Source organism: Ahaetulla prasina, chromosome 7 (genome assembly GCF_028640845.1).
Source record: "Ahaetulla prasina isolate Xishuangbanna chromosome 7, ASM2864084v1, whole genome shotgun sequence".
NCBI classification, from domain to species: domain Eukaryota; kingdom Metazoa; phylum Chordata; class Lepidosauria; order Squamata; family Colubridae; genus Ahaetulla; species Ahaetulla prasina.
The window spans coordinates 46987913-47011293 of NC_080545.1; the positions used below are offsets into that span (position 1 = coordinate 46987913).

Here is a 23381-nt window from a genome sequence, read left to right on the forward strand (position 1 = left end):
CATTGGTAATTATTCCTATATTTGAAAAAAATACGTTTATGTTAACTCCATAAAGGTATAAATTTTTGGTAACGGCAGGTTGCAGCACCTTGAGAAAGTGATCTTGAGAAAGCTAAGCAGGTTTAGATCTCGTTAGTATTTGAATGGGAGAAAGAAACTATGGTTGTAAACTATAGTAGATTGGGTAATTCAAAGGACATCCTGAAAAAAAGCAATGACAAAACAGTCATTTGTATTGTTGCAAAGAAAACATGTCGTCAGTAGGGGTCAAGTTTAGTTCAGGGGAATTTTATGATGGCTAAATACTTTAAATATGACTGTGTGTTCAGATATACAGTACCTGGTCCTAGTGGCTTGCTATTTAGAAAATAAGGTGTTTATTCATACCCACACAATAAGTTTATGCTTTTTTATTCTTCAGTTTTTAATAAAAAAGGTAAATATCCTTACAGCAATTGGTTTAAGATAGAATTATTAAGTGTTTGTATTTTTCTATGAACAGGAGAAAAGCGATTTCTGAAGTCTGTTAAAATTATCTTACAGGAATATTTGCTATAGATCTAAAATAAGAATAATTCATACAATGTCTTGGACATATTGGCAACTGAATGCATGAAGTTATGTTTTATTTTTCAATCCCAATAAGATTTTACTATTTGGGAGCAAATATGCAGAGCACATCAAATTATCTGTGGCTTCTATCAGACATCCTGGGACAAGGAGCTACTGCGAATGTTTTCCGTGGACGACACAAGGTTTGTATAAAAATAAAACTCTGCTAGCTGAAAAAGCTCTGCTAGCTTTTTCTTAATTTCTCAAATTGAATGGCATTTATCACCTTACTTACTAGATGTAAGGCAGATCTGTCTTAATAACAGAGATATTGTAGCTTTTGTCAGATAAATATTCCATGGAAAGTTTTTTAAAATGTCATTAACATTACAATTTAAATGGACAGGAACATCCATTTTTCAGAGATGATCATTTTAATGATTCTGGGCTTTTTCTAAATGAATCTAATGTTTCTTACAGAAAACTGGAGACTTGTATGCTGTCAAAGTATTTAATAACTTTAGCTTCCTTCGTCCTGTGGATGTTCAGATGAGGGAATTTGAAGTGTTAAAGAAACTAAATCACAAGAACATCGTCAAATTATTTGCCATAGAAGAGGAGGTAATTTCTGCTTACTTGAAAGACTATACACAAGAAAAATATATTTTAGAATGGAAAATGTGGATTGATTATATTCAAAATAAGTATCAGATAAAAAAATATCGAATAGCATATGAGTAAATTTAGGAAATATTTTGTATTAGATATATTTTTGAAGGAGAGGGGAATTGAGAGTGTGATTATGTGTGGGGTGACTAGAGATTATAATTTAGGAATTATTTTGGATTATGATTGTTAGTTTTGATACCCTGCATTTTGTTCTGGGAAGTCGGGGTGGGAGGTAAGGGGGAGGGGAATTGGGGAGTTGAGGGTAAAGGATGGAGTGATGGTTACTGTACAGGGATTATTGAAGATGTATAAATATAATTAATGTAGGGTCGGGTCTGCCCAGTTACCATTTTAGAATGGTGGGGAGGGAGAAAAGAGGAGAGAGTAGGAGGTAGGAAAGAGGAAAAGAGGAAGGAAGAGGGGTAGAAGAGGGAGAAGGAAGGTGTAGGGTGGAGGGAGGAGAGGATGTACATAAGAGAAGGAGACGAAGGTCTGGAAAGTAGAAGAAGGTAGAAGAGGGAAGAGTGTTAAAAAGGGGGGTGGTGACTGGGCAAGCCCGACTAATTGTATATAACTGTACATTGGATGAGCTGTTTGATATGATTGTAAAAATAAAACTTTTTAAAAAAATAAAGAAGAGGAGGTAATTATTATGTAGTGATATATTTTACCGAGGAGCAATTCATGTTTTGCATTTGGTATTTAGGTTTCAATATATGTCACTTTCTTAATTTTATTCTGAGATTCATAAGGATATGTTGAAATATAATAATGGTAATGTTAATAAATGAACTTAATCTCCCTGCTTCCTCTTTTGGAATGCCCACAAGAAAGAGATTAGAAAATGCGTGCATACTTTACATTGTCTATAGATTAATGCATCTTTCACAGTCCCTAAACTGGTTGATCTTAATTTTGCTTAAACAAAGAAAATGAAGTATTTATACATTGACTTGCTTATATTGACTTGCTTACTTTGAGCACACTTAAGAAGAAGAATTTTTTTGGATTCCCACAACATGATAGGTTATCATTAAGGTGAAATAAAAACGAAGGTTTCTCAACTTCAAAAGAACAAAAGGAGCTAGAGATCCCAAGAGAAAAGTAGTTTTGTAGTGTTTAACTGAGAATCCAAACCCAGAACATGCAGCCTTTTCTGATGTTTGTGCAGAATTGCATGATCAAATTAATTACATTTCAATTCATAATTGAATTATATAATTAAACAAGTCCTTCTAATAGATATGGTCATAGGTTAGTTCATTAATCTAAAGCATAATTTATACTTCACTTTATTTCTGATTTTGTAAAATCTTTAATATAAATTAAAACTTTTTTCCCCTAGACAACATCTAGACATAAAGTCCTTGTTATGGAATTTTGTCCATGTGGCAGTTTATATACAGTTTTGGAAGAGCCGTCTAATGCTTATGGATTGCCAGAAACAGAATTTTTAATTGTTTTGAGAGATGTTGGTATGTGACCGTTATATCATTAGATATATGTTTATTGCACTTAATCCAACTTTTAGCCCCAAGTATTATTCTGATTATTATTTTCATTTTGGGATTTATGGTCAATAATACCTAAGGACCTAAAGTTTAAAAACACTATATAGTTTAGTGTATGATTTTGGGGGGCATTCAATATTTATCTGCTTAACTTAATTAGAATGTGTTTGATTTTTAAAATAACAATTTGGATATAGTTTCTTTTAACTGCAGCTTGGAACACATATTCCAAGCTGTGTAACAGGAATTTATCTCTAATATGTAAAACTTCAAAGAACATATTTCCACAGTGGCAAAGCAGATGCAGACAGGGTGACACATATCTCAGTTATATCCAGGCTATATATATTTAGATAGAATGAATGCTATTTGGAACTACATTTCAAAAAAATGGACTAAAAATACAAGCTAGCCCAAAATGTGGCAAATAAATGAAAGGAATTTTGCTGCTGTTGGAATTTCATGTTATTATTCTGGGCCCAAATCAGACTGCTGATCTTAAAAGCTTAATCAGCTCAGCAGAGACATTACTGTTCCATAAAATTGATTGAAAGGATTTGCTGTTTATACAGCACTAGAAGTGCATTTGAAAGCCAGTTTGTTTAGTGATTAATGTTGTGGGATAGAAATCAGGAGACCATAAGTTCTACTACTGCCTTTGGCCCAAAGCCACTTGAATGACCTTCTCTCAACCCTAGAGATAGGCAGTGACAAACCACTTCCATTAAAAACTCACCAAGAAAACTGCAGGGATTTGTCCAGGCAGTCACCAGGAGCCAGTACTGACTCAAGGTGCCTTCCCCTCCAAAAAAGATACTTTCAGGATATGATAAAAGAGAGCAAGACCACTCTGAAAATATCTAGATTTGAAATGCTCTGCTTTGAAAGCCTGCTGAAGTTGTTTAGATGTCTATAAAACTTTATTTAATTTGTATATGCTTTCTTTATTTTTCATTTTATTATTAAAATGTGTGTATTGTATATTTATCATTTGCATACCCAAATTTGCTTGCTATAATCTCTATCAAAACAAAAGTTTATGCCTATAATTCATTCCTTCTTGGCATTTACTAATTCATGTTGAAATAAAATAATTGAAAATAAGATGCAAGTATCTTAATATTCTTATCAAGCTACATAATTTTGTAATCTACACACATTTTTTAGTATTTATTGTTTATATTTAAGTGGCTGGTATGAACCATCTTCGAGAAAATGGAATAGTGCATCGTGACATCAAACCAGGCAATATAATGCGTGTTATAGGTGAAGATGGTCAATCAGTTTATAAACTGACAGATTTTGGGGCTGCTAGAGAGTTGGATGATGATGAGCAGTTTGTCTCTCTCTATGGAACAGAAGAATATTTGGTAAGCTCAATGTTTTTTCTTTTGCTTTACGACTCCTAAGTAGAAATGTTAATTTATTAAACAAGTCAGTTTTTAAAAGTCCAGGATCAAATCACAGATTCTGAGTATCATATTTTAGAATGCACAGGTCAATTAAAAAGTTGTTTTATGCAAAAAAATCACAATTGAATCTCCAAATAAGCCTGCCAAGCATTCTACAAAAAAAGTATCCCATTAAAAACATCTCCCTCATTTCATTTATGTAGAGAAGAAGATTAAAAATAAATGTGACCAAATTGGTTTTAATTATTCTTCCTTTTGACAAGATAACTGCTGCTAAAGATATACATTGTTAACTAGTTTCATATTAGAGTTTGTTTTGGTACAGAAAACTTCTGTCAGGGTAAGTTGGTGATTTTTATGAGAATCAGTAGCTTCTGTTTATGGCAAATCTTGTTTACTTTATTTAACTTGTATTCTGCCACTCGCTCATTTTTGTGAAATAAAATATTCAAGCCTGTAGAATTTCACCCAATAGAATCCTATACTCTTGTTTTACGGAAAGTAGCATATCGAAACCTATGATTTCTAGTGCTCTCTATAATATAGCCAGAGGGTTTTTATAATGTGTACTGTTTTCCTCTTTGCACCTGAGCATCCTGACATGTATGAGCGAGCAGTATTGCGGAAGGACCACCAAAAGAAGTATGGAGCAACAGTTGACTTGTGGAGCATTGGAGTGACCTTTTATCATGCTGCGACTGGAAGTCTACCATTTCGACCTTTTGAAGGTCCACGCAGAAATAAGGAAGTGATGTAGGTAATTCAGAGGAAATGTTCTGTCACCAATTACCAACTAAACTGTACATAAAATTTGAAAAATTTAACTATTTCTAGGAACATTTTATTTGGGGATTCTGTTACATTCTTGTATTCTTACAATATTATTTGCTTTGCAATTTATTTTTCTTTCTCAGATATGCAATAGATATAATTTTAACATGGCTAAACAAAGGAAGTACTGCGTTTAGATATGTAGAAATGAAGTTTTTTTCAATTGTGTTGAAGGCAGACTTAATTTGGTATGTTTATAAAGCTAGGTTCTTCTGCTTATTTCTAAATATTAGACAGTTGATAACACATAGGATATACCTCACTTCCAAAGACAATATTATAAAAAGTTTATTTATTTATTTATTTTATTTATTTATTTACATTTATACTCTGCCCTTCTCCGAAGACTCAGGGCGGCTTACACTATGTTAAGCAATAGTCTTCATCCTATTTGTATATTATATACAAATAGTCAACATTGCCCCCAACAATCTGGGTCCTCATTTTACCTACCTTATAAAGGATGGAAGGCCGAGTCAACCTTGGGCCTGGTGGGACTTGAACCTGCAATAATTGCAGGCAGCTGTTGTTAATAACAGACTGTTTAGCAGTCTGCGCCACTCAAGGACCCTTTTTGGGTGGCATAAGAAGCAATTTGGGATAAATTTAATGGTCAATTCCAGAAATATGAGACGGAAAGACATTTTGGTTATGGCAATATTGCTGGCCTAGGAAGAGATATTTTTTGCAGAAAATCAATTAACATAAAAGAGTTACTGCTGTGATCATTTTTCTTCAGTAACTAACCAAATGGTTATATATTAAATATGAGTTCAATAATAGAGTTCCACTCATCTTGACTCAGTATGTTTTTTCCAATGATGGAGGTAATATTTTTAATGGGCCCAAACTTTATAGAGTTAAAAATTGTGTTTCCTGTTATAGTTGGTAAATGGTTCAATAACAGTTAAAATGCCATTTCTTTAGAAATGTAGGTAGTTGTTCTTAACTAGAAAGCTGCCGAAGGTTGCTTTGTAATTCCCATTACTATTACCATACATGGTTTTATTATAGAGTATGTTTGCTGATTATGCTATTTCTTATATCTCAAAGGTATAAAATTATAACTGGAAAACCTTCTGGTGCAATATCTGGAGTACAGAAAGCAGAAAATGGTCCCATTGAATGGAGTCGTGATATGCCTATTTCCTGTAGTCTTTCTAAGTATGTTTTGTCATTGATTTGCTTACATAATTTAATGTTGATTCCCATGTTTCATAAGATGTCATGTGAATATGAAAAAATTCTTGTGTGATTTTAGCAATTTGGGGAATTGATAATGCACAGGGCTTAAAATGACTGAGAATCATAGAGTAATCTGCATTTCTGAGTTATAGATGGAAAATAAATTTCTAGTTTGCAGTAGGACCTAATCTCTCTTCAGTTGTATTGCTTGAACATAAAAAATGTTTGCATGACAACATTTTATTAATTTACATTTATTATTGCAATTTATGTTCTCACATAAACTTATGTTCTCACAAATGCTTTCTGAGCATTTAAGTAAAACTCTCAGGTTTAAATTACTTCTGCCTGAAAGTAGATAAACCATGGTACAGGTTAGCAACAGTCCACTGTGAAGTTATGATATCACACACCCCCACGTAATTACGACACAGTCCCAAGGTTACAAATGTTGCAACACCACGGCAGTAGTTCACCCTTACGAATGACCACAGAGGCACTGCAACATTCACCCTGCCTATTCCCCCCTCCACTTGGCCTGTGGAGACTCACTCGCCTTGCAAAGATCTAGCAAGCTGTTTCCACTCCAGCCTGTCTGCCCCGGTTTCTTTGTCTGCAGGCTTTGTGTGCAAAAAGCTTTTGGCACAAAGAACAGAGGCTGGGCGGTGCATGCGCACTGCTCCTGGCCTCTGTTCTTCTTACCAAAAGCCTTGAGGAAAACCCGCCAAAGCTTGCAGGGGCAAGTAATAGCATCCTGGCTGGCTCCTTCTATTTTTGTGCATATAATAGTCTTGCTGCTGTCAACATATATAGCTGTGATGGCGAACTTATAGCACACTTGCCGCAGGTGGCACGCAGTGCCTTCTCTTTGGACATGCGAACCGTTGCCCCAGTTGAGCTCTGCCGTGCATGGCCGCGCACCACCCACCAACCAGCTGGTCGTTGGGTCTCTGCCGCGCATGGGTGTGGTGTGTGAGGTGTGGTCACGTGCGTATTTAGGGGGCATGTGCGGGGCGGGGGTCGCACGCACATGCACTGGGGCATGGGGGATCGCATCACGGGGGCAAGCATGCATTGCATTTTTAGGGTTCAGGCACGCATGTATGCATTTGCACACATGCGCGCTTTGGTCACTCTGTCCAGAAAACGTTAGCCATCACTGATATATAGTAACAAAGTTCCAAATTTTTTCTCCAGGTCTTTTTCCACTAGGCCCAAAAGGGGAAATTAATTCATTTTCTCCCTCCCTCTCCATCTCTCTCTCTCTCTCTCTCTCTCTCTCTCTCTCTCTCTCTCTCTCTCTCTGTGTATGAATCATACTCCAATATATCACCTTATAGAATTTTTTTTCAGATTATAATTTAATGTAAATTTTAAACCTTTCGTCCACATATTTTCCCATTGTTCAAGCACCACATTATATCCAAAATTCCTTGCCCACTGAATTATGCAATGTTTTACATGTTCAATTTCAATAGCATTTTATAAATCTTAACAATAATATGTTCATCATTTCCACATAGAAAAGTTTTCAATTCATTTTTAACGTCTAATACATAATACTTTTTATCCAGTTTTCATCTTTCTTTCAATTGTTGATAAATAAACCCATGGCAAACATAACCTTCTGATTCAAGTTCTGTCGGTTTTAATACTGGGTCACCAGAGTTGAAAGATAATTGCCACCATTTTTTTTCTAAAGAAAGCTTCCTGGGGTGACACCCAAAGAGGCAACTTCGTATAGAGCGTTGTTTTATATTTATTCTAAACTCTTAGTATGACAAATCTAACAAATTGATTAAAAGCAACATTAACTTTACTTTTATCATACCATAAGTAGCCGTGCCATCCAAACTTTAATTTATGGCCCTCTAATTCAAGTAACTTCGTTTTCTGGAGGCTCACCCATTCTTTTGACCAGGCCAGACAGCATGCATTACATAATTTTTTATCGGCATAAATTATAATATGCAAGCTCACATCCTAATTTGGTCACTCATTAACCAAATGAAGCAGCACTGAATTAATAAAATAAACTATGAGATTAGCACAATTTTACTAATTTACTAAATTTTACTAAAGTGTTATAATTTTAATGTACTTTAAAGTAAGTGCCACTACAATGATAACATTCCTTATCTTTTTCCTTTGTTGTGCTTTAGGAATATATTATGTACATAGAGTAGTATTTCATAGTGCAGAATACATAATCTGCCAGCTACTTTCTTGCAAGGAATGATGAGCTATTGGATAGGGAGTTGCCTATTTCCATGAAAGATATCTGCAGTCTTCACCAATTAGAAGCACTTCTACCTTTCTAACTAAAGTGCATCCCAGCTACTTTTATCTTGTCGATAATATAGTCGTTGACTTCCAACCATTCATTTAATGACTGTACAAAGTTACAGTGGCACTGAAAAAAGTGACTTATGACCGTTTTTCACACTTAAGACTCATGATCATATGGTCAAAATTCGAACATTTGGCAACCGACATCTATTTATGACAGTTGCAGTGTCCTGTCGTGTGATCACCTTTTTCACCCTCCGATAAGTAAGTGGGGAAGCCAGATTCACTTAATACCTGTGTTACTAATTTATCAACTGCAGTAATTCATTTAACAACTATGGCAAGAAAGCTTGTAAATAGGAGGAAATTTACTTAACTGTCTTGCTGAGTAACAGAAATTTTGGCTTCAATTGTCGTAAATCAAAGACCACTTGTGTAATAAAAATACATTATCCAATGTAATATTTGTTTTTAATGTAACTTTTTAGGGGATTGCAGGTACTGCTTACACCTGTCCTTGCAAATATTCTTGAAGCAGATCAAGAAAAATGTTGGGGATTTGATCAGTTTTTTGCAGAGACAAGTGACATACTGCATCGGATAATTATTCATGTCTTCTCTCTTCAACAAATGACTGCACACAAAATTTATATTCACAATCATAATAAGTAAGTATTTCTATAAGTTTATTTTCATACGTCAACAGCTAGATCTATGATCTGTTTGCCTTTAAATAGATCTCCCCCCCCCTTTCCCCCCCCCCTCTTCTTACCTCTGGCTATTTTAATGCATTGGGAGTTCTTTCTTACATGTTTTTTTTCTTCTTTTAACAGCGCTACCATATTTAATGAACTTGTCTACAAACAGACAAAAATACCTTCACACAATCAAGAATTGATATATGAAGGACGGCGTTTAATACTAGAACCTAGCAGACTGGCACAAGCTTTCCCTAAAACCACAGAGGAAAATCCTATAATTGTAGAAAGCAGAGAAACTGTAAACGTCATAGGATTACTCTATGAAGAAAGTATGATGGAATCATTATTTTTTTAATTAAAACTTAAGCATTAAAATATTTTTAGTTATATTAAATTTGTAGCTTTTAAAAGCTATACTATTTTTATGTGACTGTAGCAATTATTATTTTTAAATAATAATAAAACAAGACATTTACTGTGTTGTATCTCTCAAAATTACTGCCCCAAGGTATTCTTAATAGCCAGATCTTCATACATTTCAGAAAGAATTCTTAATATTTATTTTGCTTTTTGGTATAATTCAAAGAATTTTCAAAATAAAAAATAAACAGTTCTGTAAATACAGCAAAATATTACAGTAAGAAAGCAGAAATTACATAAAATAAAGGGGGTATTATTTGTGATCAAAATGGCAAGAAGGTAAGTGCTATCTTGTGATCCAAGCGCCATTCCTCAGCATCTCAATTATTTGTTGCACATATATATAAAAAGGGATGGGACATGCTTTGTGACACTGTACCTGCCATCTTACAAATATTGACAGATACAATACCCTGTGGCAATTCCCTGCCACATACTCAATTTGAAATGTAATAGTATCACTTAATGTAAATGAACTTTACAAATAATGTAGAAATCACAACAACAACAATAATAATAATGGCATTTCTGTTGGCAAAGAAATGGCGGAATAATAGTGGAAAAGGCATTTCACCATATGATTTTCTTTAACAAATTGCATTTGTTAATCCTAAAAGGATTAGTTAGAAAAATATATTCTATTTACAATGAATTTGTTCTTTCCCAAAATCACTTTATAATAGTTGCCATTTTCTCAGATCTCAAGGATATGTTGTGGGGTTTTTTCTTTTTTTTAATTATGACTGTAATTTTTAATTTTCTTTTTAAACCTGTTTTATTGCAGTTTTGCTTCCTAAGGTTCATCAACGTTATGACTTGGATAGCGATGTAAGTATGGCAAAAGTGAGTATCTCAGTTAATTATAATTCCATGTATATAAGAATGAATACTTCAAAGCCAGTGTGAGGTTACGGTGCTGGGCTAGGAATGGGAAGATCCAGGTTCTAGTTCTTCCTTAGGCATGAAATGAAGTTGGGTCATTGGGGAGCAGGCATTTCTTCTCAGCCCTTACCAGTGTGAGAAACTAAAGTTCCTGCTGAATCATGCTTTTAAAAAGCTTCACTCTTAAGAACTAGGTGAGTGCAAGGCAAAGCAAGAAGATCTTGCAACTAAGTGGAACAAACATTAAGAACAGCAACATATAAGATGTGTAGGAGTGAAATAAATTAATGGTATTAAATGTAGATAGAATTGCATAAGTAGTAATTTTAATAGTGTTGCTTTAATGACGATACAATAAGAAATTGCTTGTCTTATACTTTAATCTGAACTTTGATCTATCATCACTCAGTAATGTAGTACACAGACTTCAAGTTATGTCTACTTTTTGCTTTTTCCAGAGCTTGTATTAAAACTTTCTAACCTAATACAGAAACATAATTGATCTTTATTTTTGCTTAATGTTAGGTTTAGTGGATTATATTCCCATTTACCTCATGATATGATTTCATCTAAATATCAAATTTCTGTTAATAAAATTACTGTAGCAATTTATTAACTAATGCATTTTATTTGTTCCTTATAGGCAGTAACAGGGGTTGTATGTTATGCCTGTAGAATTGCCCGAGCCTTACTGCTTTATCAAGAGCTCATGCGAAAAGGAATCAGATGGCTAATGTGAGTGATGCTATTGATCAGCTTTCTCATTGTCATTCCTGCAGGTAGCAGCTCTGACTCTGGATAATTAAGTAAGAGTGGGAGGTATGGGAAGAGTCCATTGGTAGCTAATAAATTCGAATAAATACATTCAAATAAATGAATAAATATTAAATGTGTGTTTTTCCATGACTGTGTGAAACCCTGGTGAAGCCAGTAGCCCATTTCAAAATGCTTACTTTAATTGCTAAAGTCTATATGACAATGATGGCTAACCTTTTCCGGATCGAGTGACCAAAGCATGTGTGTGCATGGCCAAACCCCCAAAATGCAATGCATGTGTTGCCCCTGCACATGCACCCCACTCCCCCTATACACCGGTGCATGCACCCGTGCACATGCCCTGCCCCCCACATATGCATGCACGGCACCCCCCACGTACCCTGGGCATGCGCGGCAGAGACCAAAAGACCAGCTGGCTGGTGAGAGGTGCGCGCACATGTGCAGCAGAGCTGAACTGGGATGACGGTTCGCGTGCCATCAGAGGGCACTGTGTGCCACTTCTGGCACACATGCCATAGGTTCACCATCATGGCTATATGATTTAGTGCCCATGTACTGCAAGATGACCTTTCTGTCTCAAAATCAGCATGCTCTGTACTGCATGCCAGCTGCCAGCAGTTTGGCAGTTCAATTCTCATTGGCTCAAGGATGACTCAGCCTTCCATCCTTCCGAGGTCTGTATAATGAGGACCCAGATTGTTGGGGGTAGATTGCTTAGAGAAGGCTGTAAAGCACTGTGAAGTGGTATATAAGTCTTATTGCTATTTATTTATTTATTATTATTATTTATTATTTATTTTATTAATTAAACTTTTATACCGCCCTTCTCCCGAAGGACTCAGGGCGGTGTACAGCCAAGATAAAAAGCAATAAGTATACAAAGTTAAAAATCAATTTAAAATACCTATTCAATAGTGGCCGAATTAAAACCGTCAAATTGACCAACCTAAAATACCCCATATAAAATTACAGAAGATTTAAAAATTTAAAATTTAGAAATTTAAAAAATCTAAAAAATCAGTCCAGTCCCGCTTGAATGAATAAATGAGTTTTTAATTCCCGACGAAAGGTCCGAAGGTCAGATATTTGGCGCAAACCGGGGGGAAGGTCGTTCCAGAGAGTAGGTGCTCCAACAGAGAAGGCCCTTCCCCTGGGGGCCGCCAGCCGGCATTGCTTGGCGGACGGCACCCTGAGAAGACCCTCTCTGTGAGAGCGTACGGGTCGATGGGAGGCATAAGGTAACAGCAGGCGGTCCCATAAGTACCCGGGCCCTAAGCCATGGAGCGCTTTAAAGGTGGTAACCAGAACCTTGAAGTGCACCCGAAAGACCACAGGTAGCCAGTGCAGACTGCACAGGAGTGGTGTTACCCGGGAGCAACATGGTGCTCCCTCAATCACCCGCGCAGCTGCATTCTGGACTAGCTGAAGTCTCCGGGTGGACCTCAGGGGTAGCCCCAGGTAGAGAGCATTGCAATAATCCAGGCGAGAAGTGATTATATAATCAGCTGAGTCATGAACACTTTGGAAGACAAATAACTATGTGCACTATTCATCCAGTTATAAGCAATCATGTGCAATAATTGAATGATACTATTTCATGCAAATTAAGTGGTATTTATATTGAATTAAATTTTCCTGATGAAAGGAAACAAACGAATCAAGTACCTGCTAATAATAATATCAGATTCCATAGTTTATAAAGCCTAGATGTTAAACATTCAACTCTGAGCATATTTCTTTCAACCCATTGTTAAGTTCTAGGTTCAAAGCGAAATGTATCCTTTTTTTCTATTCCTAATGAGAAAGATGAAGGGAAATAAAATTGTTCAATCAGGAGGTTTCTTCTCAAGGCATCTGAAGGGATTTTAAGTGACAGTTCCCCAAGAATTAGTTCTTCTTTAGCTTCCTTTAGAATTGAAGAAGGGGCTTCTTTGATAGTTTCTATGCATGTGCATAAAGGAAGAAATTTGGGACTTTAGTTCCATTCACTCAAATATTCCTCTTCATAACTGATGTAGCCTTTAAAATAAAAAAACCAATTTATCTCACAATCTAAAATATCAAAATAGTTGACATAATGTGGATGCAGAATAACAATCCTTGTGCAATATTTAATATTTTCAATTTTAATGTTCTCAATTACATCAATGTATGTAATTGTATTGTATGATGTATTAATTAGTTTATTAATGAGTTTATTAATTACTTTAGTATAAAGTAAGGGCATCCGGAGGCTGCAGTTAGTCCAGAATGCGGCTGCGCGGGTGATAGATGGAGCCCCCCGTGGCTCCCGTATAACACCCATCCTGCGCAGGCTGCACTGGCTACCTGTGGCTTTCCGGGTGCGCTTCAAGGTTCTGGTGACCACCTTTAAAGCGCTCCATGGCATTGGGCCGGGTTACTTACGGGACCGCCTACTGCTACCGAATATCTCTCACCGACCCGTGCGCTCTCACAGGGAGGGTCTCCTCAGGGTGCCGTCAGCGCGGCAATGTCGTCTGGCGACACCCAGGGGAAGGGCCTTCTCTGTGGGGGCCCCCACCCTCTGGAATGAACTACCCCCCGGACTTCGTCAGCTTTCGGACCTCCGGACCTTCCGCCGCGGGCTTAAAACATATTTATTTAACTGTGCAGGAATGGGCTAGATTTTAAATTATCGGTTTTAAATTGGGTTTTATTCTATATTTTTAATTCTAAATTAACGGGCTTTTTAGAATAAGTTTTTTAATTGTTTTTTATATTGTATTTATATGTTTTTAAATGCCTGTACACCGCCCTGAGTCCTTCGGGAGATAGGGCGGTATATAAATTTGATTAAATAAATAAATAAAATAAAATATTAAAATTAGGCAAGTCAAAAATAAATATCTTTCACATTTCTTTTTGGGGCAGGCTGAAAAAACTGAATGAATGTTTGTTCTGTTAAATTGTTGTATTTGAAGACCAGAGAAAGACTATAATAAGGAATATAATGGCTTGAATTGTCAATGATAGTATACTGCAGTGTTCACAATTCACAGTCCTCTTATTGCATGTCATAAAGACTTAAGACAGGAGTACAGCAAAAATCCAAATATGTGTCATGTATGAAAAGTAATTGACTTGTTCTCTCCTGAAGCTGGGATCATTTCAACTAATTCAACAACTAAAACTAAAAGAAAATACAAACTGAATATTCAAAAGAATGTCCTGATATTAAGAGTGGTTATGTAGTAAAACTTAAGAGTAGTTAATAGAATACTATAATGGAGATGTTATACAACAACCAGCTCCAATCTCACTGAGCAGGATGATCCAGGTCACTTCATCTTCGTTGTATTCTTTTCATTCCTTATTCCCTCCTCCTCTGGAGATTGGTGATATGCATTTTAATTTTTCCATTAGACCAAAAAAAAAACACATTCATGATGCTTTCATCTCTATGTTTATAGCTTCAATTGCTGTTTTCTAGTGAACTCATCAAAGAAGAATACAATGAAACATTTCACAAAAAGACAGAGATTGTTATCAAGCTGGACTGTTGCAATAGAAATACAGAAAAAGCTATGAAAATGTGAGTATTTAGGAGAAATCATCTACACTACAGTTGTCTACTTTTTAAAGCAAGCAAATCAAAGTGCTACTCTTGACCACCCAAATGCAGTACTAGCTAACTGATTATAAAATCAGTGTAATATCCCAGAATTGTATAGTTGGAAGGGTCCAAGCATGTCATCAAGACCTGTTGAATGCAAAAATCCAAAATAACTCATTCTCAAAAGATATTGGTCTAGCCTTAGCTCAAATACAAACACATCTAATGGAAAGCCAGCCTGTCTGGATAATCAGTTCCATTGTCAAAATGCTATTCCACTATTGTTGACACATTTTTCCCCTGAATGTTCTGCATTCAGTTAAATTCTGCATCCTTTAGTTCCATTATTCCTTGTCCTAAACGCTGATATGGTGGAGAACAGATCTTGACCCTTTGTGTGACATCTTTCCAGATTTTTAAAGAACATTATTTCTTTCTTTGTCTTTTCAAGTTAAATATGGGCAGATCCTTCAGTCTCTCAGGGGACTTAGTTTCTAATTTATTCCTATTGCTCACCTCTGGATGATGACTATTCTTGTCATTGTTATTTATTATGGCAATATTTCACAATTGAAGCAACACACCATGTTATCTTGGCCGTAGCTAAAGGAAGCTTCATGGATTGTTTGTGTAGGAGGTGATCAAGCTAGCTCGACATGTCATCAGTCATGAGTCTCTTCATGCCCATAAGAGATCTCAATCCAGCCCACCCTGAATTCCCATGACTTTTATCTACTGCCAATTTGCTTGGACCTTTAGTAGTTCAGATTCTTGCAGAGAGTTTAAGCTTGCAATAAATCTGTATAATCATTTGAACTGTCTGGATATCCTGATTTCTCTGGCACTTCACAGTTTGTCCACAAATAATTCTAAGAAGGAAGATCTATGAGCATACATGTGAACCTCTGACATCTCCCCAGTGTACATGTAAATAAATGTACATTTATATATATGTACATACGCATATCAACAGTGGGTTAGCATGGTGGTTGTTCACTACTATAGTGTTTGTTGCATAGTAAATCTATTTTGATCCCATTTCTAATGTAATCAAAGCAGTTATTTGCTTTAAAATATAAAAATATAAACTATATTTTTTGTTTTGTTTTACTTTTATTAAAGCCATTTTTACATAATTGCCCCGATCATAGTTATTCAATTTGAAATCAGAATATTTGGAAGACACAAGCCTGCTGACATAATTTATGGAAAAAGCTTTGACACTAAACAGCATCAGTGGAACATGATCATTACATGGAATTCAGTGATTTATTTTTTATTTATTTGTGTTTTGGAAGCTTTGTGAACCAAGAAAATCTGAGCCAGAGAAGAGCAGAATAAATCATATGGCAGATATTGTTTCAGTAACACACTGATTAATCTGCTAGCATAAAATATTGAACCAATATTCAGCAAAACTGCTGCATATGTCTACTGGAATTTCTCCACAGGTTTTTTATTGCCTAATTAAAGCCACATATCATTTGAGCAAGACTTTTTAAATAATACTAGTAAGTTTATTTGTATACACACAAATAAATTTGCAATTGGATCCAAAATTACATTATTCAAGAATGTTACATTAAAAAATGTGATATTGTAAACCAGGTTATATGTCTTCTCTTTTCTATGAACAGATACCAAAATCTGGCACCATCAGAAGTGGATGACATTTCAGATATACACTCAAAACTCTTACTGGTAAAACTTTATATTACAATATTCTAGCACTCAATCAAGTTGCTTTCAAATTTTAGGAGAATTGAAATTTAGCTGCAAAGAATTTTTTTAGTGTCTAATAAGTAAAATAAGTTTACATACATTTGTATTTTTCTTGCTGAGAGCAATAATAATGTATTGTTTATAGAACTTATGCAAATTTGAGATGTATAATTTGCCCTGTACAAACTACCATCCATACAGGTAGATGGTGATTTTATAAATAAAATTTAAAAATGTGAAATAGCTCTTAATAGCAAATGAATTCTCATTATATCTATAAATATTGAACCAGTAGAATCTATTAAACTATTACTGTATGTAGTATCATTCAGTTACATTATCTAGTGTTGCTAGTATTACATAAAATGGTTTAATATATATATATATATATATATATATATATATATATATATATGTATGTATGTATGTATGTATGTATGTATGTATGTATGTATGTATGTAGGTCTTTGGTTGTTCGGGTTTTCTCCCGTGTAAAATTGGAAATGTCTTGGCAACATTTCAACGAAGTCTCATTCTTCATCTTCAGGCTTCAGCTTCGTGCTTCTGGGAGCAATGTGTGATCGCAGCTGTTTCTTCCTTTTAACTGCTAGTGGGGGTTTGAACTGATTGGGTGGGAGCTTGGCTGTGCTCTGATTGGATGGAGGTTTTTTTGTGCTCTGATTGGCTGGGGGTGTGTCCTGTTTGGGTGGGGGCTTGGTTGTGCTCAATTTAGTCTGTGTTGCAGGGGGATTTGAGCTGGTGAGCTGCATAGCTGTTGTTTGGCTTTGTAGTGGTGCTACATCTTCATAGTGGGTGTCAGTCTGCTGCATGTATGGATTGGAGGGGTTTGAAATGGCTAATGTTGCAGCTGCGGTCTGGCTTCTGGTCCTTGGTCGTGCTTCATGATCAGTGTGGGTTTGGGTCTGCTTTCTGGGTGGATGTGCGGTGGTGACATCCTGTGTGGACCTCGTGAGTGTGGGTCTGGTGTCATTCCTCGTGTTATTTATTTATTTTATTTTATTTTATTAGATTTTTATACTGCCCTTCTCCCGAAGGACTCAGGGCGGTGTACAGCCGAAATAAAATACAGAGTATATACAATTAAAAGAAATTAAAAGAAACTATTAATAAATGGCCGATAATTTAAAAAATTTACAAATGTTTAAAATCTCTAAAACCCCAATTTAAAATCAACTATTTATGCCAGTCCTGCTTGAGTAAATAAGTATGTTTTTAGCTCACGACGGAAGGTCCGAAGATCAGGAACTTGACGTAAGCCAGGGGGGAGTTCGTTCCAGAGCGTCGGTGCTCCCACAGAGAAGGCCCTACCCCTGGGAGCCGCCAGCCGACATTGTTTGGCGGACGGCACCCTGAGAAGGCCCTCTCTGTGAGAGCGTACGGGTCGATGGGAGGCATACGGTAACAGCAGGCGGTCTCGTAAGTACCCGGGTCCTAAGCCATGGAGCGCTTAGTGTAATAATGTTTATTCAGAATAATCAGAGAAGCCATTGAGATAGAAAAACGCCCACACAGCATGAACAAACGAGATGATACCTCCCGCCTACCAGCCATTTGGAAACCCGCCCTTATTGACAAACGAGTCCCTAACACGAGGAATGACACCAGACCCACACTCACAAGGTCCACACAGGATGTCACCACCGCACATCCACCCAGAAAGCAGACCCAAACCCACACTGATCATGAAGCACGACCAAGGACCAGAAGCCAGACCGCAGCTGCAACATTAGCCATTTCAAACCCCTCCAATCCATACATGCAGCAGACTGACACCCACTATGAAGATGTAGCACCACCACAAAGCCAAACAACAGCTATGCAGCTCACCAGCTCAAATCCCCCTGCAACACAGACTAAATTGAGCACAACCAAGCCCCCACCCAAACAGGACACACCCCCAGCCAATCAGAGCACAAAAAAACCTCCATCCAATCAGAGCACAGCCAAGCTCCCACCCAATCAGTTCAAACCCCCACTAGCAGTTAAAAGGAAGAAACAGCTGCGATCACACATTGCTCCCAGAAGCACGAAGCTGAAGCCTGAAGATGACGAATGAGACTTTGTTGAAACGTTGCCAAGACATTTCCAATTTTACACGGGAGAAAACCCGAACAACCAAAGACCTACATACAAACACCCGTGAAAACCTCAGAAAACAAATATATATGTATGTATATATATGTATGTATGTATGTTATATCAATTTTTGAAATCATTATTTTTCGTTTTTTAGGTTTATAACTTACTGCATACTTCAACATCTGCAGCTATATTGTCTCTCAAAGCACATACAGATTGCCCTATATGTATTTGTATTAACCAAATATAAATGTACATATTTACAACACATAGTAGACACATATTCTTAGATATCATGGGAAAAAAATTTCCAAATATTTTGGAAATATTTTTAGTTCTAAAATAAGTTTTAGTTTATACAAGATACAGTTGTGCTGCTGACCTCTGGCAATAGTCCTATTTTCTGCTTTTTCTAATTCTTGGGATTTATTGGTGTAAATGTTGCAAATTATAGTTTTTATTAAATTATAAAAGAATCATATTTTTATAAATATTTTGTTAAATTTGTTGTATTTTTATAGCTTTCTAGTTCTCAGGGAGCAATAGAGACTAGTCTTCAAGATATCAAAAACAAACTTTCTCCTAGTGGTTTACTATCTGACAGCTGGACTAATCAAGATGGTACACATCCAAAAGATAGAAAGTAAGTAGAATTCACATTTTAATTGATTATTTAACTTTTAAATCCTGGCATGAATCATTGTTTAGAACATAATTGTGCTTTCAATTAGAAGCCAAAATGGGGCTTTGGAATGTACAAGGGGATACATTTGAAGCTTCTTAAAGGAGTTGTAGCTTTTCCTGGGATTGCTTAGGTATCTTGAACAGTTGTTGGATGTTTCTTGGAAAAGAAATGTTTAAGTTGCAAAAAGTGCCCATTTCATATCCCGGGAGCTTAAAGTCATTGTTTGCCTTTGAATTAAAAGCACTGCATAACAGCATTATCTTTATATTTTTATTTTATTCTGTTTTCTTCTAGCCCAGAAAGGTTGCAAGTCCTTCTGACTTCCATAACAGATATTTATTATCAATTCAAAAAAGACAAAGCAGAAAGAAGTAAGTGATTTTAAACCAATTTAATTTTTGTTTTAGCTTCAATTAATTACAAAACATTCTTAAATTTCTGGGTTGAGTTAGTGGGGCAAAAATTCTGAAAGCAAAGAGAATGTTTTTCTCTTGAGTAGAAGAAGTGCAATTCCAATAAAGAACACTATTGAGAATACCATTTTGTCAGGAAAACAAACAAATGACCATGGAATATATAAACTCAGAGTTTTCAATTGAAAGGATGACTAGATCTCTACATGTCACTACATGACTAGATTCAAACATTCATATTTGAGGCACATTAAGGGGAGACCCAGTCTCTTGAGAAGTCCATTATGCTGGGAAAAGTAGAAACAAAGATGGGTGAATTAGATTATAATAGCAGTGAATGTAGAATTGAGATCCATAAAAATCCAAATTGAAGACAGATCATCCTGAAAAAAGGCTTGTGTAGACATGAAGAGTTGACCCCAACTTGCTGGCACTTAATCAGTATATTAATATGGGGAATTTAATTATGTGAAATAATTTCTTGGCCATCCAATCTGATATAAATGGTTCCTTCTTTAGGACTTCCTTATAACGAAGAACAAATTCACAAATTTGATAAGTAAGTCCATTTATTTTATAAGGATTTTATATTTGTAGTGTACTGTATTTTCTTTGTTTCTTGTCTTCAACAATATAATTGGAATAAGTTCTGTGAAGCTAGGGATGAAGTAACAAATGGCTGCTTTTGCTCTGTGTAATATTCCTTTACTTAACAGACTTTTGGACTGTGTCCATATAAAATATAAAACATATATAAGCAAGGTGCATGTCTATTGACATATTGGGAGATTAGATCTGTATTTAACAAATCTAGGCCTCATAATTACAGAGTTTTAGAAAGGGTGATGGGGAAAAATACAAATCAGTCATTGAAGAAAAAGCTGGCTGTTCTGCAACTCTGAAGGTTTAGAAGTCTTCATAATCAAGATTTATTAAATGTTAAATTATTAATAAACTTAAACACAATGGTTAAAAATTATTTAACTAGAAAATAGTAACAATCTAAAACATCCAACCAAAGAGGAAAATTTAAAATGTTCTTTAAATCTTTTCCTTTATTTGCATTTTAGAGCATGCATATCCTTTTTCATGTATTAATTTTTACTTTATATATAATTGAGAAGGGCACAATCTATCTGTCTTGAAAGTTATAGTAGTTCACACTAAAGGAATTTATAGCCAACCCATTATGATGAGTCCATTCAAAATAAAGCAGTGCTTTAATTTGAATTATCATGGAATATTTTATTTGACCACATTGACCTAATGCGGTGATGGCTAACCTTTTCCGGACCAAGTGCCCAAAGCATGAATGCACGTGTGCGCCCCCGAACCCCCAAAATGCAATGTGCACACGACCCTGTGCATGCGCCCTGTGCTCCTGCATGTGCGCGGCCCCCACGCACGCGGCCCCCACATGCACCACGCATGCATGCATGCCTCTGCATGCACCACGCCCCGCGTGCATGCACATGTGCATCCCACCATCACCCCGTGCATGTGCGGCAGAGACCCGAAGACCAGCTGGCCAGTGGGAGGCACGCATACATGTGTGGCGGAACTGAGCTGGAGCAATGGCTTGCGTGCCCACAGAGAAGGTGCTGCGTGCCATTTCTGGCATGCGTGCCATAGGTTTGCCATCATGGGCCTAATGTATTCTCTATATCAATGATGGCTAACCTTTTCTAGACCAAGCGCCCAAAGTGCGCACAAATGTGCATGCGCACACCCGAACCCCCAAAATGCAATGCGGGCACAGCCCCTGTGCATGTGCCCCACTCCCTGTGCATACACATGCAGCACCCCGCATGCACCCCACCCCTTGCTCATGCGAGCCCTGATCCCATACATGCCCCAACCCCCTGCACATGTGCGGCAGAGACTCAACGACCAGCTGGCTGGTGGGAGGCACACATGCATGGCAGAGCTGAACTGGGATGATGGCTCATGTGCCCACACAGAGTGCACTGCATGCCACCTGTGGCACATGTGTCATAGGTTCGCCATCATGGCTCGATATATACATGCAGGTGAATTGCTGAATGTTTCCTATTTCCTGAACTTTAGCTACATGCCTGTTCTATGGGTTTTTAAACTCTAAAATAAATTGGGAAAATTAGTACTTTATTCTGATTCTTATTTCTGGGTATTACAGGCAAAAACTATTTTTGCATGCCACAAAAGCTATGACTCTGTTCAAGGAAGAATGTGTCAACAAATATGAAACCTTCTTAGACAAGGCAGAGGATTGGATGAGGCAAGTTGTTCCTTTTTTTGAGTAACATTTAACATTACTGTACTGTATTATAGGAGCACATATTAGCCAAAGTTATACAATACTTTCAAATAAATTGTATTTCTTTCCAGAAAGATGCTTCTTCTAAGGAAACAGTTACTAGCTGTTAGAAAATTATGCTTTGATATTGAAGAAGAAGTTTCCAAATACCAGGACTATGTAAATGAGGTGATGTTCTTGATTATTCTAAATTAATAGCCTTTTGCACTACACCTTGAGTTTTTATTGTATGCATTACAGACTCCAGTATTCACTTGGTAATTTTGGGTTAGGGTTATTTCTTTTATTACAAGAAATATTAAAGCAAAGAAACATTTAGTAATATTTTAATATGGAAAAATATCCAATCATTATTACACTGCATTTCCATAATACAGTCGGAGAATGAGCAATTTGCTTAGAGACTCCAGTAACGTGCGTGGGATCAGTACTTGTTTTAATAGGCTATGTAAACGATAGTAATAATCAGTGATAAGTATTCACCAGAGTGGAATTCTTTTGTATCCTTAAAATCCAGTGATTGTTAATGGGAAATAAATATTTGTAATATGGTGGTTTTGTCACTTACATGGATTTTTGCATTCATTGCAGTTAGATGAAACATTGCCCCATAAGATGTTTGCTGCTTCCAGTGGGATCAAACATACATTTAATCCAGTTTATCCAAGTTCAAACACCTTGGTGGAAATGACTCTTGGGTAAGAATTTTTATTTGAACAAATAGGAAACTTTTATATGCTTTCTTCATAATTATAATTATGCTAAAATTTAAACTGATTGATCTTGCCAGTTTCAGATGTTCTATGTCAGGAAAGTCTGTTCTCTAACTTAACTTGTGATCTGTTACCACCTGGCTTGCGACCAGTTACCTGAGGCATCAGTTGTTTCTACTCACCCAATCCAGTCTGGCAGGAATGTCTGCTGGTGGGGACTAGGAGGTGTGCCTTTTTTTGCCATGGTGCCTGCGTTCTGGAACATTCTCCCTTCAGAGATTAGGATAGCCCTGATCCTGTTTCTCTTTCATAAGGCATGGAAGAGCTGGTTATGTTCTTGCCATGGGGCCCAAGTGTGTTAAGGGCCCTCTTTGCCAGTTGTATTAACATTTATGTTTATAATTTTTTCTCAGCTGTTATATATATTTATTTTTTTGTATTGTGTTTGTACTTGGTTTTAATTGATTGTTCATCTCCAAGAGTCACTCTGGTTTGAGATAGGTGGTAATAAAAATTGAATGAATAAATAGACAAACAAATAAATATTATAGTTGCCAGATTAATTTGCACTGGGGCTGACTTTAGATATCTGGGAGGAGGGAGGGGGGTTGCCCAGCAGTTTATAGAGAATTTTATGTATCTTCTCTGT

General features: G+C 36.4%; 1 protein-coding gene across 2 annotated transcripts in view; it reads left to right on the plus strand.

Annotated features, from left to right (window-relative positions):
* TBK1 (TANK binding kinase 1) overlaps nt 1–23381 on the plus strand; it is a 41883-nt gene that overhangs the window by 7042 nt on the left and 11460 nt on the right. Inside the window, exons 2-19 of one of the 2 annotated variants that reach the window (XM_058190387.1) lie at nt 647–755; nt 1033–1173; nt 2567–2696; nt 3921–4102; nt 4737–4897; nt 6029–6139; nt 8938–9117; nt 9283–9479; nt 10355–10413; nt 11096–11187; nt 14681–14782; nt 16441–16504; nt 19147–19268; nt 19605–19681; nt 20243–20282; nt 21879–21984; nt 22095–22187; nt 22611–22717. In XM_058190387.1, the coding sequence (XP_058046370.1) occupies nt 669–755; nt 1033–1173; nt 2567–2696; nt 3921–4102; nt 4737–4897; nt 6029–6139; nt 8938–9117; nt 9283–9479; nt 10355–10413; nt 11096–11187; nt 14681–14782; nt 16441–16504; nt 19147–19268; nt 19605–19681; nt 20243–20282; nt 21879–21984; nt 22095–22187; nt 22611–22717 (2051 nt within the window). In that variant the 5' untranslated portion in view covers nt 647–668. Of the gene's footprint in view, nt 1–646; nt 756–1032; nt 1174–2566; nt 2697–3920; nt 4103–4736; nt 4898–6028; nt 6140–8937; nt 9118–9282; nt 9480–10354; nt 10414–11095; nt 11188–14680; nt 14783–16440; nt 16505–19146; nt 19269–19604; nt 19682–20242; nt 20283–21878; nt 22021–22094; nt 22188–22610; nt 22718–23381 lie in introns of those variants that run through there. The other variant, XM_058190386.1, reaches the window with a different exon arrangement.